Source organism: Oncorhynchus mykiss, chromosome 14, assembly GCF_057628025.1.
Source record: "Oncorhynchus mykiss isolate SJ-2025 chromosome 14, ASM5762802v1, whole genome shotgun sequence".
Classification (NCBI taxonomy): domain Eukaryota; kingdom Metazoa; phylum Chordata; class Actinopteri; order Salmoniformes; family Salmonidae; genus Oncorhynchus; species Oncorhynchus mykiss.
The window spans coordinates 39,826,953-39,844,558 of NC_143035.1; the positions used below are offsets into that span (position 1 = coordinate 39,826,953).

At 41.6% G+C, this 17,606-nt stretch overlaps 2 protein-coding genes across 7 annotated transcripts in view; one reads left to right on the top strand and one right to left on the bottom strand.

The window, feature by feature from the left end:
- Positions 1–13,593, bottom strand: part of LOC110489248 (clathrin light chain B) — a 30,688-nt gene extending 17,095 nt beyond the window's left edge. For both annotated transcript variants that reach the window (XM_090198922.1, XM_090198921.1), the window contains exons 1-4: positions 13,146–13,593; positions 12,596–12,651; positions 10,585–10,702; positions 9,755–9,866 (exon numbers count right to left, since the gene is read on the bottom strand). In XM_090198922.1, the coding sequence (XP_090055048.1) occupies positions 9,755–9,866; positions 10,585–10,702; positions 12,596–12,651; positions 13,146–13,347 (488 nt within the window). In that variant the 5' untranslated portion in view covers positions 13,348–13,593. The remainder of the gene's footprint in view (positions 1–9,754; positions 9,867–10,584; positions 10,703–12,595; positions 12,652–13,145) is intronic.
- Positions 13,594–13,877: 284 nt separating this feature from the next.
- Positions 13,878–17,606, top strand: part of LOC110487794 (PDZ and LIM domain protein 7) — an 83,559-nt gene continuing 79,830 nt past the window's right edge. For 3 of the 5 annotated variants that reach the window (XM_036943536.2, XM_090198917.1, XM_090198919.1), the window contains exon 1: positions 13,878–14,282. In XM_036943536.2, the coding sequence (XP_036799431.2) occupies positions 14,253–14,282 (30 nt within the window). In that variant the 5' untranslated portion in view covers positions 13,878–14,252. Of the gene's footprint in view, positions 14,283–16,421; positions 17,472–17,606 lie in introns of those variants that run through there. The other 2 variants (XM_036943537.2, XM_090198918.1) reach the window with 1 other exon arrangement.

Sequence of the window (17,606 nt, forward strand, 5' to 3'; positions counted from 1 at the left end):
TGTCATGCTTTAATCTGAGTCAGGAAAACCATCCCAGAGATTAAAGCATGACATATCAGTGGTGATAATCTCTATGGGACGGTTTTCCTGACTCAGATTAAAGCGTGATTTATCAGTGGTGCTAATCTGAGTCAGGAAAACTGTCCCATAGAGATTAGCACCACTGATATGTCATGTTTTAGTCTGTTCATGTCACAGACTCATAGCGTATGTACAGTTGACTAAAACTGACACACACACGGTATTAAAAATAGGCTACATGCATTTTTGGCAAATGTTCACAATTTAAATAATTCCGAAAAATTTCGATAAAACACCGTTGTGATTTATGGACATAGTCAAATAGAGTCCCTCCAAGACCCAAATGAGCCCTCACATCATGTGTTAATTCACTGGTTAGTTTCACAGTTGGAACATGCAAACAAAGTAATGCCAGATAACTAGGAAAAAAAGAAGGGAGAATGCCAAGACAATCCTATACCAAAAGCAGAAGAGTTGTAAAAGCCTACACAAAGCCTAGCACTTCAGAGTTGGGCTGATGGTAGAAAGTCTCATCAATAAATCCTAGTGTGCAGTAGAGCGAGACAATAGACAGGTCAGTTGCACACAACAGACAAAGAAGTAGGAGTTGTTAGCACAGGAAACCGGTGACAGGAGACGAGAGAACGAAACAAGATTCAAGAGAGGAAGTTCCGTCACATGAACATTGTAGACCGATCAAGGTGGAATCTATGACCCCCTTATTGATGTCACCTGTTAAATCCACTTTTAAAATCAGTGTAAATGAAGGGGACCTTCAGAGAAACTGAGGTTGCAGTGGGCTAGGGAACGAAAACACTGGAGAATTGGAAAAACATTGCCTGGCCTGGTCTGAACGAATCCTGGGTTCCTGCCGTTTCAAAAATGATGGGAGGGCTCCACTCTAGATAGAACCACGAGTACATGCATCCATCACGCAGCGTGTCAACATTGCAGGCAGGTGGTGATGGTGTGGGCTGTGTTTTCATGGCACACATTGGGCCCCTTGATAAAAGTGGAGCAACGTTTGAATGCCACAGGATATCTGAACATCGTCGCCAATCCGGTGCATCCCTTCATGGCAGCAGTGTATCCATCTGCAAATAGATTTTTTTCAGCCGGATAATGCCCCATGCCACGAGGCTAGGACTGTCCTGGAATGGATCCACAAACATGACAGTGAATTCATCTTACTGCAGTGGCCTGCCCAGTCACCAGAGATCAATCTAATGGAGCATCTGTGGGATGAGACGGAACGAGCTGTTCAGAGATCCACTACCAGCCAACTTGACACCACGGTTGGAAGCATTGTCGTCAACATTGTCCTATACACAGTGTACAAAATATTAAGAACACCTTCCTAATATTCAGTTGCCCCTCCTTTTTGCCCTCAGAACAGCCTCGATTTGTCGGGGCGTGGACTCGAAAGCAATAAGCTGAGTCAGGAAAACCATCACCATAGAGATTAGCACCACTGTCATGCTTTAATCTGTTCATGTCCCAGACTCATAGCGTAGGTACATTTGACTAAAACTGACACAGGGATGCGGTTGGTACTTAAAACCTCTAGTGACTCCCCATCCCGGGTCCGGGAGCGTAATCATCGACTGACACTAATTAGCATAACGCAACGGACATTCCTAGAAAATATTCCTATTCATAAAAATCACAAGTGAAATATATTGAGACACAGCTTAGCCTTTTGTTAATCACCCTGTCATCTCAGATTTTCAAAATATGCTTTACAGCCAAAGCTAGACAAGCATTTGTGTAAGTTTATCGATAGCATAGCATTTTGTCCAACTAGCAGCAGGTAACTTGGTCACGGAAATCAGAAAAGCAATCAAATTAAATTGTTTACCTTTGATGAGCTTCGAATGTTTTCACTCATGAGACTCCCAGTTAGATAGCCAATGTTCCTTTTTTCCAAAAATATTATTTTTGTAGGCGAAATAGCTCCGTTTGTTCTTCACGTCCTATTCGCTTTTCCAAATGAGCAGTAATTTAGAATGCATAAGATACTTTATTTACGAGAGACAGCTCTTCTCCCTTTGTTCCTCAGTCTTCCCGCTCTTTCACTAAAACCCAGCCCGCTTTTTCTTTGTGTAACAAGCTGTCATATCTGTTCCGCCCGCTCGTGACGTTTTCCTTTATGACAATTTGTAATCAATGTATGATTAATTCTGTGTATATATATAATTCTGTGTGATTATTTAGGTAGTTAGTAAATAAATAATTAAACCCAATTTTGTATTGCTGATTCAACTTGTTAGCCAGGGTTCGTGAAAATAAACAAGAATCTACAACTTCCAGATGAGACTGAAATAAGGTGACGATTAATAGTGACTGCTATTGATGTAAAATATTACTAGGTCTTTAAGAGTTTATTCGGAAGATAACAGCTCTATAAATATTATTTTGTGGTGCCCCGACTTTCTAGTTAATTACATTTACATGATTAGCTCAATCAGGTAATATTAATTACAGAGGAAGGATTTTATAGAAGTGTTGGTTCCATGTTTTATGAGCTGAAATAAAACATCTCAGAAATGTTCCATATGCACAAAAAGGTTATTTCTCTCAAATGTTGTGCACAAATTAGTTTACATCCCTGTTAGTGAGCATTTCTCCTTTCCCAAGATAACCCATCCACCTGACAGGTGTGTCATATGAAGAAGCTGATGAAACAACATGATCATTACACAGGTGCACCTTGTGTTGGGGACAAAATACTACTGCAGTTGTCACAACACAATGCCACAGATGTCTCAAGTTGAGGGAGTGTGCAATTGGCATGCTGACTGCAGGAATGTCCACCAGAGCTGCTGCCAAATAATTTAATGTTAATTTCTCTACCATAAGCTTTTTTTCGTTTTAGAGAATTTGTCAGTACGTCCAACCGGCCTCACAACTGCAGACCACCTGTAATCACGCCAGCCCAGGACCTCCACATCTGGCTCCTTCACCTGCGGTAGTCTGAGACCAGCCACCTGGACAGCTGATGAAACGGTGGGTTTGAACAACAATCATTTCTGCACAAACTGTCAGAATCCGTCTCAGGGAAACGTGCTCGTCTACGTGCTCGTCTACGTGCTCGTCTACGTGCTCGTCTACGTGCTCGTCTACGTGCTCGTCGTCCTCACCAGGGTCTTGATCGGACTGCGTTTCGGCATCATAAACAGAGTTCAGTGGGCAAATTCTCACCTTCGATGGCGACTGGTATGCTGAAGAAGTGTGCTCGTCGCGGATGAATCCTAGTTTCAGGTGTACAAGGCAGGATGGCGTCGTGTGGGTGAGCAGTTTGCTGATGTCAACATTGTGAATAGAGGGTGGGGTTATGGTATGGGCAGGTACAAGCTACGGACAACAAACACAATTGCATTTTAAATCGATGGCAATTTGAATGCACATACATACCCAAAAGTATGTGGACACCTGCTTGTCGAACAGTTCATTCCAAAATCATGGGCATTAATATAGAGTTGGTTCCCCCTTTGCTATAATAACAGCCTCCTCTTCTGGGAAGGCATTAATATGGAGTTGGTCCCACCTTTAGCTGCTATAACAGCCTCCACTCTTCTGGGAAGGCATTAATATGGAGTTGGTTCCCCCTCTGCTATAATAACAGCCTCCACTCTTCTGGGAAGGCATTAATATGGAGTTGGTTCCCCCTCTGCTATAATAACAGCCTCCACTCTTCTAGGAAGGCATTTTATTAGATGGAATATTGCTGCGGAGACTCTGTGCCGGTAGGTCAAGTTCTTCCACACCGATCTCAACAAGCCATTTCTGTAGGGACCTCGCTTTGTGCCCCCCCGTGCGTTGTCATGCTGAAACAGCAGAGGGTTGTTGGAAGCACAGAATCATCATCTAGAATGCCATTGTATGCTGTAGCGTTAAGATTTCCATTGGAACTAAAGGGCCTGAACCACGAGAAAGCCCCAGACCATTATTCCTAATCCACCAAACTTTACAGTTGAAGTTGAGTTGAGCAGAATCCACTAATTTGTAGGGGTGTCCACATATGTTTGTTTATATAGTATAGATACCGTTATCCTGAGGCTCCTTTTGTCGTACCATTGATACGCCGCCATCACCTTTGTTTCATAACGCACGGATGTGTCAGCCATTGAGCATGTTTGGGATGCTCTGGATAGACATGTCAGCCATTGAGCATGTTTGGGATGCTCTGGATAGACATGTCAGCCATTGAGCATGTTTGGGATGCTCTGGATAGACATGTCAGCCATTGAGCATGTTTGGGATGCTCTGGATAGACATGTCAGCCATTGAGCATGTTTGGGATGCTCTGGATGAATGTGCATGACAGTGGTTTTCCAGTTCCCGCCAACATCCAGCAACTTCGCCATTGAAAAGGAGTGGGACACCATTTGCAGTTGTAAATGAGAACTTGTTCTCAACTAGCTTACCTGGTTAAATAAAGGTGAAAAAAATAAAAAAAAATCCATAGGCCACAATCAACAGCCTGATCAACTCTATGCAAAGGAGATGTGTCACGCCAGATACTGACTGGTTTTCTGATCCACAACCCTTTTTTCTTTATAAGGTATCTGTGACCAACATATCTGTATTCTTAGTCATGTGAAAATCAGATTAGAGCCTAATGAATTCATTTCAATGTAATAATTTTACTGTAACTCAGTAAAATCTTTGAAATGTTTGCGTTTTATATATCTTTGTTCGGTACAGAACACGAAAGCAAAGACCCCAAAGAATAAAAGATGTTTACGACTGAAAGAGAAAAGCATGAACCGGATAGAAATAATGTAATAGTTATTTACATTCTGAAAGTATTCAGACCCCTTCATTTCCCCACATTTTGTTACATTACAGCCTTATTCTAAAATGGATTCAAGTATCCCCCCCCCCCCCCCCCCCCCAATCTACACACAATACCCCAGGATGACATCACAATACCCCATGATGACATCACAATACCCCAGGATGACATCACAATACCCCAGGATGACATCACAATACCCCATGATGACATCACAATACCCCATGATGACATCACAATACCCCATGATGACATCACAATACCCCATGATGACATCACAATACCCCATGATGACATCACAATACCCCAGGATGACATCACAATACCCCAGGATGACATCACAATACCCCATGATGACATCACAATACCCCAGGATGACATCACATTACCCCAGGATGACATCACAATACCCCAGGATGACATCACATTACCCCAGGATGACATCACAATACCCCAGGATGACATCACAATACCCCAGGATGACATCACAATACCCCAGGATGACATCACAATACCCCAGGATGACATCACAATACCCCATGATGACAAAGCGAAAACAGGTTTAGAAAATCTTGCAAATGTATAAAATAAAAATAGAAATACCTTATTTACATTTAGAGACTCACAATTGAGCTCAGATCCTGTATCCTGTTTCCATTGATAATCCTTGATGTTTCTACGACTTCATTGGAGTGAACCTGTGGTAAATTCAATTGATAGGACCTGATTTGGAAAGGCACACACCTGTCTATATAAGGTCCCACAGTTGACAGTGTATGGTCAGAGCAAAAAACCAAGCCATGAGGTTGAAGGAATTGTCCGTAGAGCTCCGAGACAGGATTGCGTGGAGGCACAGATCTGGGGAAGGGTGCCAAAACATTTCTGCAGCATTGGATGTCCCCAAGAACACAGTGGCCTCCATCATTCTCAAGGATGGGGCGGCAGGTAGCCTATTGGTTAGAGCCTTGGGCCAGTAACAACCTGACAAGGTAAAAATCTGTCATTCTGCCTCCTGAACAAGGCAGTTTACCCACTGTTCCCCTGAACAAGGCAGTTTACCCACTGTTCCCCTGAACAAGGCAGTTTACCCACTGTTCCCCTGAACAAGGCAGTTTACCCACTGTTCCCCTGAACAAGGCAGTTAACCCACTGTTCCCCTGAACAAGGCAGTTAACCCACTGTTCCCCTGAACAAGGCAGTTAACCCACTGTTCCCCTGAACAAGGCAGTTTACCCACTGTTCCCCTGAACAAGGCAGTTAACCCACTGTTCCCCTGAACAAGGCAGTTAACCCACTGTTCCCCTGAACAAGGCAGTTTACCCACTGTTCCCCTGAACAAGGCAGTTAACCCACTGTTCCCCTGAACAAGGCAGTTTACCCACTGTTCCCCTGAACAAGGCAGTTTACCCACTGTTCCCCGGTAGGCTGTCATTGTCAATAAGAATTTGTTCTTATCTGCCTAGTTAAATAAAGGTTAAAATAAATAAAATAAAAATATATATATATTTTTTTTAACCTTTATTTAACTAGGCAGATAAATAAATAAATAAATAAATAAATAAATAAATAAATAAATAAATAAATAAATATATATATAAATATATATATATATATATATTTAATGGACGAAGTTTGGCACCACCAAGACGGGGGAGAAGGGCCTTGGTCAGATTCTCTGGTCTGATGAACTCTTTGGCCAGAAGCATCACATCTGGAGGAAACCTGGCACCATCCCTACGGTGAAGCATGGTGGTGGCAGCATCATGCTGTGGGGATGTTTTTCAGCGGCAGGGAGACTAGTCAGGATCGAGGGAAAGATGAACGGTGCAAAGTGTAGAGAGAACCTGCTCCAGAGCACTCAGGACCTCAGACTACGGTGAAGGTTCACCTTCCAACAGGACAACGACCCGAAGCACACAGCCAAGGCAACGCAAAAAGTCTCTGAATGTCCTTGAGTGGCCCAGCCAGAGCCTGGACTTCAACCTGATCGAACATCTCTGGAGAGACCTGAAAATAGCTGTGCAGCAACGCTCCCCATCCAACCTGACAGAGCTTGAGAGGATCTGCAGAGAAGAATGGGAGAAACTTCCCAAATTCAGGTGTGCCAAGCTTGTAGTGTCATACCCAAGAAGACTAGAGGCTGTAATCACTGCCAAAGGTGCTTCAACAAAAGTACTGAGTAAAGGGTCTGAATACTGATGTAAATGTGATATTTCAGTGCTTTATTTTTTATACATCTGCAAAAAAAATCTAAAAACCTGTTTTTGCTTTGTAATTATGGGGTATTGTGATGTCATTATGGGGTATTGTGATGTCATTATGGGATATTGTGATGTCATTATGGGATATTGTGATGTCATTATGGGATATTGTGATGTCATTATGGGGTATTGTGATGTCATTATGGGGTATTGTGATGTCATTATGGGATATTGTGATGTCATTATGGGATATTGTGATGTCATTATGGGATATTGTGATGTCATTATGGGATATTGTGATGTCATTATGGGATATTGTGATGTCATTATGGGGTAGTGTGTGTAGATTGATGATGGAAAAACTACAACTTAATCCATATTAGAATAAGGTTGTAACGTAACAAAATGTGGAAAAAGTCTAGAGGTCTGAATATGTCCCGAATGCACTGTAAGTGTAGGATAACACAGGGCATTAAAATAGTTAAACATTAGTTCATAGTTAAATCAACTTTGATAAATCAATACAAAACGCAAATGAGAAGTCACGTGTCATTTAGTTATATCATTAGCTCAAAGAAATAAGGTTGAGAAATCCATCGACTTTCCTTAGTTTATGCCAGTTCAGATCTATTACAACATTTTCAGCTTGGTGACACACACCCTAAATAATGAACCATATCTGTCTGTTACAAACAGCAGGCCAACAAAACATTGGAGCCCTGGGGGCAGAGGTCAGCGCAGCTATCACAGTTCCAAGTTTCCACTCTGTTTAGGATATTTACCAGGAAATCCTGTCCACATTATTATATATATATATATATATTTTTTTTAGGTACATGAATGAAGTCAACTTTCTGTGACAGTCTATTTGGACGTCTATAAGCCTAAGCTTATAAATCCTATTTCCTGGTCTGATGTCACAAAGGAAATAACCACACATTCTTATAACATTGTTGCTCTTAGATTCTGACAGTGAACTATTCATTCAGATTCATTAGATGCATATTTAGCCTAATATATATTTAGTATATTGTTATACAGTGCCATGCGAAAGTATTCGGCCCCCTTGAACTTTGTGACCTTTTGCCACATTTCAGGCTTCAAACATAAAGATATAAAACTGTATTTTTTTTGTGAAGAATCAACAACAAGTGGGACACAATCATGAAGTGGAACGACATTTATTGGATATTTCAAACTTTTTTAACAAATCAAAAACTGAAAAATTGGGCGTGCAAAATTATTCAGCCCCTTTACTTTCAGTGCAGCAAACTCTCTCCAGAAGTTCAGTGAGGATCTCTGAATGATCCAATGTTGACCTAAATGACTAATGATGATAAATACAATCCACCTGTGTGTAATCAAGTCTCCGTATAAATGCACCTGCACTGTGATAGTCTCAGAGGTCCGTTAAAAGCGCAGAGAGAATCATGAAGAACAAGGAACACACCAGGCAGGTCCGAGATACTGTTGTGAAGAAGTTTAAAGCCGGATTTGGATACAAAAATATTTCCCAAGCTTTAAACATCCCAAGGAGCACTGTGCAAGCGATAATATTGAAATGGAAGGAGTATCAGACCACTGCAAATCTACCAAGACCTGGCCGTCCCTCTAAACTTTCAGCTCATACAAGGAGAAGACTGATCAGAGATGCAGCCAAGAGGCCCATGATCACTCTGGATGAACTGCAGAGATCTACAGCTGAGGTGGGAGACTCTGTCCATAGGACAACAATCAGTTGTATATTGCACAAATCTGGCCTTTATGGAAGAGTGGCAAGAAGAAAGCCATTTCTTAAAGATATCCATAAAAAGTGTTGTTTAAAGTTTGCCACAAGCCACCTGGGAGACACACCAAACATGTGGAAGAAGGTGCTCTGGTCAGATGAAACCAAAATTGAACTTTTTGGCAACAATGCAAAACGTTATGTTTGGTGTAAAAGCAACACAGCTGAACACACCATCCCCACTGTCAAACATGGTGGTGGCAGCATCATGGGTTGGGCCTGCTTTTCTTCAGCAGGGACAGGGAAGATGGTTAAAATTGATGGGAAGATGGATGGAGCCAAATACAGGACCATTCTGGAAGAAAACCTGATGGAGTCTGCAAAAGACCTGAGACTGGGACGGAGATTTGTCTTCCAACAAGACAATGATCCAAAACATAAAGCAAAATCTACAATGGAATGGTTCAAAAATAAACATATCCAGGTGTTAGAATGGCCAAGTCAAAGTCCAGACCTGAATCCAATCGAGAATCTGTGGAAAGAACTGAAAACTGCTGTTCACAAATGCTCTCCATTCAACCTCACTGAGCTCAAGCTGTTTTGCAAGGAGGAGAGGGAAAAAATGTCAGTCTCTCGATGTGCAAAACTGATAGAGACATACCCCAAGCGACTTACAGCTGTAATCGCAGCAAAAGGTGGCGCTACAAAGTATTAACTTAAGGGGGCTGAATAATTTTGCACGCCCAATTTGTACGTTTTTGATTTGTTAAAAAAGTTTGAAATATCCAATAAATGTCGTTCCACTTCATGATTGTGTCCCACTTGTTGTTGATTCTTCACAAACAAATACAGTTTTATATCTTTATGTTTGAAGCCTGAAATGTGGCAAAAGGTCGCAAAGTTCAAGGGGGCCGAATACTTTCGCAAGGCACTGTACTTGTATTTCCTGTTGTGTTATTTGAGGGAACCATGTAGGAAGTAAACCGAGTGAGTTAGGTAGGAACTAACCTGTTGTTGGCCTTGTTCTTCTCCATCTGTTCATGCTGGTGCACATGCCAGTCCTCCAGCTCTTTCTTGGCCTTCTCTTTCCACTCAGCCTCCGCTGCCTTGGACGCAGAGTCTTCAGGGTTCACATACACACAGGGAACGACGAGGATGATATGATCAATACACAATCTGCACAATACCAGGGTCCTATTCAGTAGGAACGAAACGGAAGCAAACAGGCGGAAATGGCCAGGATGACCTGAATTTGTCCACGGAAAAAATAGCTTGTTTTCATTTTGTCGTTGCAAAAGGTTTTTCTACAAAAGGTTTTGCTATTTGTAGCACGAATGAATACTACCCAGGATGAAACGTTTTAGTCCACAATGCATTTGTATGAGCTACAGAAGGCGGTGCTCTTTTCTCAGGAGATTCAATACAGCAGGAACAAGCCCAACTCCAGCATACCATACAGGACAAGACACTGAGTGGAACCCAAATGAAGGGTGGTTCACACACACAAATAGACAGACTATTCAACCTACTATTTGTAGGTCTTTTATTTAGCTTTTTAGCAGGCAGGGTAAAAAACAAAACTTGACATTTAGGTGTCAACCTTCGTCAGTGTGTACATTGACTGGACAGAATACTGACTGAGAAGTCAGTGGTAGATACTGCATGTATCGCAGTGGTGGTAGTAGTATGTAAGTCTGAAGTAGCTGGGTGTGTCCAAACCGGCACCCTATTCCCTACATAGTGCACTACTTTTGACCAGAACCCTATGGACCCTGGCTAAAAGTAGTGCACTATATAGGGAACCGAGTACCATACCTTAGCCTCCGCTGTTTACTTACCTAGTTGCTCCAGCCGTTCCTTCTGCTCCTCCCTCCACTTACGCAGGCTCTCAGGCTCTGCTCTCAGAGAGTCCACCTGGGCGATGGCCGCATAGCTGTCCGATGGACCGTTGGACTCCTGGGGGGGGGGGGGGGGGGGGGGGGGACCAGGACCAGGCAGGAGACACAAGGACCACCAGTCATAGGCTGCGTTTACAAAGGCAGCCCAATTATTGGCAAAAGATCTGATTGGTCAAAAGACCAATTAGTGGAAAAAATTGGGCTGCCCGTGTAAACGCAGCCATAAGACCAGGCATAGACTAGCCCATTATGAGCTGATGTATCCTAGCTTGCGGTGCCTGCAGGCTAGACATACACCATACATAAAGGCATAGTGCCGAGCGGTTAACCAAAATGTTGGTTATTAAACAACTAATTGACCGACGTCACTTCAAATATTAGAATTCCATTTTGTACCATTTTTATCTGTGAGCTTGATGTGCAGTTTCTGTAGAGATACATCAGATCAAGCCTGAACTGTGTGATTGTAGTATGGATTTGTAGTTTCTAACAGACCAATATTCAACACTGTTAAGTGCAAAAAACTCGGCAATTAACTACAATGACCATAATCCACTGCGCGCCCGCTTAAACTTGTCCGGTCTGTGCGGCGCAGACGAAGAGAGAGAGAACGCACGATCGAGGGGGATAGAAAGCAATTGCTTCACGAGCCTGAAAATACACAATTTTAAGTGATTGATAGTTGGTATTCAGCAGTAAAATAAATAGGCCTAGGACTTATTTACTTTTGAAGAAATACTAAAATAGTGATTTTGTCAGACAGCAGCTCTATAGAGATGAGATGATAACTTGGAGTGAAACAAAATCATTGAATAAATGATGGAAAATAAGTGATAAGCATTAGTCACTACAATCATGGGGCTTTTATGAACTATTTAATTCTGTGTTGTTACAGCATTCATCTTACAAAAACAAAAAAAATGATTGAAACTGAAATCTGTGATCATTTTTTAAATAATCTAACTGACCTCAAAAAGCATTACATCGCTCAGCACTAATAAGGCATGAGGACAACCAGGTCATTCAATAGTAACAGCTGGACACTGAGGAGTAAAATGCATAAATCCTTAAAGGGCAGCTGAACTTCCTGATTTGGCCTCATTTTAGATTTGGCTCATTAAGACATACCAACGGCTAGGAGTTGATTTCGGGGTTTGATGTGGATGTCTTGTGTACGTACGTGTTTGCAGGTGGGAAGAGTTAGCCAAATTATTTTTCACTAATAGGCTTCAGCCTTGGTGTGCAAATGTGGCAAAGTTGGTTTAACAATGAATTACACAATAGTCATGTTGCACACCTTTAACTTCTCATTAAATGCTTTCAATATCTGTATATGAATTTATAGTTGTTTTGAGGTTTTTTAAGTATTAGAATTTGAACATACAGTCAGTCCCATGTAGCCTGCATTGTGTAGTTTACAGATGATCCCTAACTACCCCCATTGGGATATCCAAAGTCAAACCACATTTACCACGGCATTATGATGGGGTGACGATTACTTGTGTGCTGCCAGCTGCGGGCAGGATTGAAACAAACCCAACCTTAAATGACATTATGTTGTGACATACTCAGGTACAAAACACTGTTTTGGATGACACTGATTTTGGCCAAAATTATCCTATTTACACTGTTGTCAATTTTGACAGTAGAATAAATTATTTGGACTCATAGGCAGTTTTCTCAAATATATATATATATATATATATATATATATATATATATATATATATATATATATATTAACAAAGTTTCTCTTGTCATGCTTCCTTGAACAACAATGGACTTACCATAGAGATTGCAGTACCTGTTTCAGGTGTGTCATCTGCTACAGGTACAGCATCACTTAAATTCAGACACAGCCTCACTTACAAAACTAACCTGCAATAACATGTCCAAGTACATAATTGAAGAAAAAAAAAGTTAATTCTCATTAGAAGTGTTCCTCTCTTACCAGCACAAACATGTTTCCGTTTACCGTGGCCGCTGATGGCTCTGCAAATCCGGCATCTGACAGATGAAACAACAAACGACTTTAAAAGAACCGTGCATTTTTGCTTTCTTTTGGTGGATAACTAGTGACACAGTAGTGCATTAACACCTGTTTGGCCAGTAAGGTAAAATAGCTTCTCACCACCACAATTGGCTAACCTAATTTGACCTGAGGATAACTTCAAGACATTACACAATCACATCCAGACAAGTGACAAAACTATAGACATCATTCGACTCAGGGTGAAAAGTTAGTGTGCTGCTCCAACTAAAGTAACGTTACTGTTTACATTGACAGCTGTCAATTAGCTAACTAGAAGCTAATTTAGTTAACCAGACAACTAGTTAGTTATCTAACTATAGTACTAATACAAGTTAAATGTTGTCTCAGTTTTATGTACTTCTAGCTTGGGAGTTAGTTTAGCTAACTTACCATATAGTTAGCAACTTTAGCATATAGTTAGCAACTTTAGCATATAGTTAGCAACTTTAGCATATAGTTAGCAACTTACCATATTGTACAGGAGCAGGTGAATCAGCTGTCGGCGGTTGTTCGAGGAACTCAGCGGATCCCTCCAAAGCTCCGAGTCCTTCGTCGTAATTCTCTATCACCGCTATTTCGCTTTCTTGCTGAGCTAAGAAAGCTGCAGCTGGGTCCACCTCGACAGGCAGCACTCCGTTGTCATATGCGAACTCGAAATCTGAATCAGCCATCTTTCACACACACAATCAATAAAATAAATGAAGTGTAGCAACGCCACTACCGTTATATTATTGCTTGTTTATCTTGCTGGCTATCAATGAATTGAGCTGAGAGAGAAGAGCTTATGATGATGGATATATATCTGACTCATGCAACTAACCCAACTTTTTCATGAACTGTTGTCAGCTAATAGAAGAATGAATAAGGACTAACGTTAAAGCGAGCTTCTTTCTGACTGTGATGATTCATGATTGCTCACTTTCAACTTGCCTGGGCTGCCACACGAACTTCCAACTGTTGGTTTATTAGGATGTGTCTCTATCTGCCGGAGAAACCTAGAAATGCACTCCTATTTCCTAACCGGTATCTGAACTAAACGTTTTCGTATTGCCTAATTAGGGTAGTGTGTATAAACCTTTTCAATTTGTTAGTATAGAATTGAGCATACTATCAGAATATAAAATAATTAGAATACAATACAATAAATTATTTTCATTTTCTATTTTCGAAAGTGTCAGTGGAAAATAAAACCTTTCTGCATAATCAGACGAGTGATCATTTTGGGGTCATGTGGGTCAATTGATTTGCTTATTCTTAGTCGCCTTTAGATATTTCAGAATACATGGTAAATAGAGAATGTGAGGGCAAAGCGACAGCCAGTCTCCGGAGCACCACCTCTCATAAGGAGAGCACAGACGAAGGGCAGGGATCGCCTACCCTCCATGTGACTTGCTGACGTTACAGTAGGACGCTGCTAAAGAGGAATGCGGGGAATGAATACTGATTACTGCTTAAGAAGGGATCCACACTGCCCCTGACGTACAAGTCGAGGAAGTCCGAAGTTTACTTTTCGGCTGGGTAACTTGTTTGATTCACATATTTCTTTCAGACCTCGACTACGGTAGGCCGACTCACGATGTCCGGCGATCATCATAATGACAAGGAGGTAGGTTAATGGTGAAAACCTGTGTTTTAAATTATGAATGCAACTATCGAATTCTACATGGACTCCATGGTAGTTTGTTGTAGCCAAGTCTATATAACAAACATACCCTTGTCTGACGTTAGATTGTATGAAGTTACAATGAAAAAATGGTGATATTTAAGTAGCTGTTTTCCTTTTACATGAAAGTAAGATATTTAGCTGTTTTTCTTGGTGGAATAAAACTTTCCCGGCGGCGACATCGGTCCAGACCTCGAAGTGGGTCTAGTCTTGATCGGGCCTGTCTTGATCTCGCAGCCCTTTCTTATCGCATTCCACAATATCCAAGACCAATATATTATATATATTTCAACACATGGTCTTGTTCAAAAGTTGTGTTTAACAGTTTCCTTCGGTGTACAAGAGAGACTGTATGTATGGTGGTGGAGTTACATCCTATCCATGTTAGTAGATCAATAATATAATATTATGGATATCACTTTCAATGTTTGAATACCACCAATTTATTGAGCTGCCCTCGTTCCATATTTTAGTGTTGGCGAAATATTTTGTGATATTTACAACACTTGTGTATTCTGAATACAAATATAGACTCAACATGCAACAATTTCAAAGATTTTCCTTTGTTACAGTTCATATAAGGAAATTGAAATAACTAAATTTAGAGTCTAATCTATATGGATTTCACATGACTGGGCAGGGGCACAGCCATGGGTGGACCTGAGAGGGTATAGGCCCACCAACTTGGGAGCCAAGCAGACTCACTGGGGAGGCAGGCCCAGCCAATCCAGAAGGAGTTTTTACCCAGAAGGAGTTTTTATTATAGACAGAAATACTCCTATGCCCACCCCTCTGACGATCCCGTAGGTGAAGAAGCTGGATGTGGAGGTTCTGGGCTGGTGTGGTTACACTTGGTCTGCAGTTGAGGCCAGTTCGACCTACTGCCAAATTCTCTAAAACATCACTGGAGTCGGCTTATGGTAGAGAAATTAACATTCAAAGCTCTGGTTAACATTCCTGCAGTCCGCATGCCAATTGCGCACTCCCTCAAAACTTGAGACATCTGTGGCATTGAAATCTGCAGTGGTATTTTATTGTCCCCAACACAAGGTGCACCTGTATAATGATCACGCTGTTTTAATCAGCGTCTTGAAATGTAACACCTATCAGTCAAGTGGATGGATTATTTTGACCAAGGATAAAAATGCTCACTAACAGGGATGTGCACAACATTCGAGAAGCTTTTTTTTTTTTTGTGCATATGGAACATTTCTGGGATCTTTTATTTCAACTTATGAAACATGGGACAAACAACTTTTACATGTTGTGTTTTGTATTGTTGTTCAGTGTATTTAAAAATAAAAATAAAAAATAGAATACTGTTCCTGAAAACAAGCAACACTTGCGTTGTTATCAGTCCAATGTTCTGTCTGTATGCAAGGCAACACTTTCATGTCTTGGTTGCCGTTACGGTGAACTACTAGGTTAAAACCTCTTTGAGTATCTAACCTTTTGATACGTGGAGAAAGTAACAGTGCAGCTTCTGTCCCTCTCCTCGCCCCTACCTGGGCTCGAAACCAGGGACCCTCGAAGCATTGTGTGTGTGTGTGTGTGTGTGTGTGTGTGTGTATGTATATATACATATATATGTATATGTGTGTGTATGTATATATATTTTTTTAAATGCTATTAGCGCGCACTACTGCTAACTAGCTAGCCATTTTCACACTGGTTACACCTGCATTCACTTGGATATACACAGAGTATACCAGACATTAGGAACACCTTGTACCCCCCCTCCAATGCCTCCCACAGTTGTCAAGTTGGCTGGATGTCCTTTGAGTGGAGTACCGTTCATCATGCACACGGTAAACTGTTGAGCGTGAAAAACCCAGCAGCGTTGTAGTTCTTGACACGAACTGGTGTGTCTGACAGCTACTACCAGCTACCCCCCCCCCCCCCCCCCCCCCGTTCAAAGGCACTTAAATTGCTGTCTTTCCCATTCACCCTCTTGAATGGCACACAATCCATGTCTCAGTTGTCTTTAGGCTTAAAAATCCTTCTTTAACCCATCCCCTCCTTCATCTACACTGATTTTGAAGTGGATTTGACAAGTGACGTCAATAAGGGATCATAGCTTTCGCCTGGTCGGTCTCATGGGAAGAGCAGTTCTTAATGTGTTGTATACTCAGTGTAATTTGCAATTGAAGCTTAGTTTGAGTTAAATGGAAATAAAAACAAACTTTTGATTCAGGATTGTGGGCTACATAAACGCGTCTCATTTAGCTAACGAGGGTATTTCAGTATTTATTTACCTGCTTTTTCTGGGCGTTGACGTCTGGCTGCTCTTCTAAACTTGTTACCATTCTTTGTTTGTTTGTTCGTGTGACCTTTCAACACATCACATCAGTGTAGATGTAACACCTATTTAGATATGTAGGATACTAGACCTTTCACACATCAGTCTAGATGTAACACCTATTTAGATATGTAGGATACTAGGCTGTGGAGAGCTACGCTTGCTGACGTCTATATGAACACACTACCAGGAGCTAGTTCACAGGACAGATAGCATTTTCTAATAGCAGAAGCTTGTTGGGTTGACTTTGTTTTTTAGGGTATCGATAAGTACATGTAGCCTACACATGATCAATTCTTTTGATTTAGTTTTAAACATAAATCTAGAACTTTTTCACTGCATGTAGAAAAAGTCAAACCAGGTCTGTCTCTCTTGATGTCCTATATTCTAATTGCTGGTTTGGTTGAGGTTATAATGTACTGAGCTGTACTTCATGTCCTCTGGAAGGAATGTGTTCCTCAGTGGTCTTCACTTCTCTTCCTCTGCCATTCCTCCCATTCTAAATATCTTTTGGCTTTTATGTGCAAAGCCTGCGCCAGAAAATATGGGTAGTTGATGTTCCTCTCCTGCTCCTTCTCTCCGTTGCTGCCCCCCTCTCCGTGACTCATGTGGGTGTAGGGCTGAAATAGTTCGGTGTAGTTTTACATTCCTTATATAGCTCTCTGAGGAGTGTGTGTGTGTGGGGTGGGGTGGGGAGGGCGGGAGGGCTTGCCTGTCTGCCTAGCTATGTCACTGGGGGGAGGGAGAGAGTCAGCCCATCCTACTTCAATACTCAAGCACTTCTGTAGCTTTCTGGCAGCTTTGGGTTACCAGGACGGCCTCATCAGGACAAGGTATGTTTGCATTGCAGGTAGCTCTGTGTCATGGTGAGGTTTTGGATGCCTTGGAGGAGAGAGTTATGGTGGGTGGGGGTTGGGGTTGAGGTTATCATTAGGCTTGTAACTCATTTGGCGAGAGCAGTAAGTGTC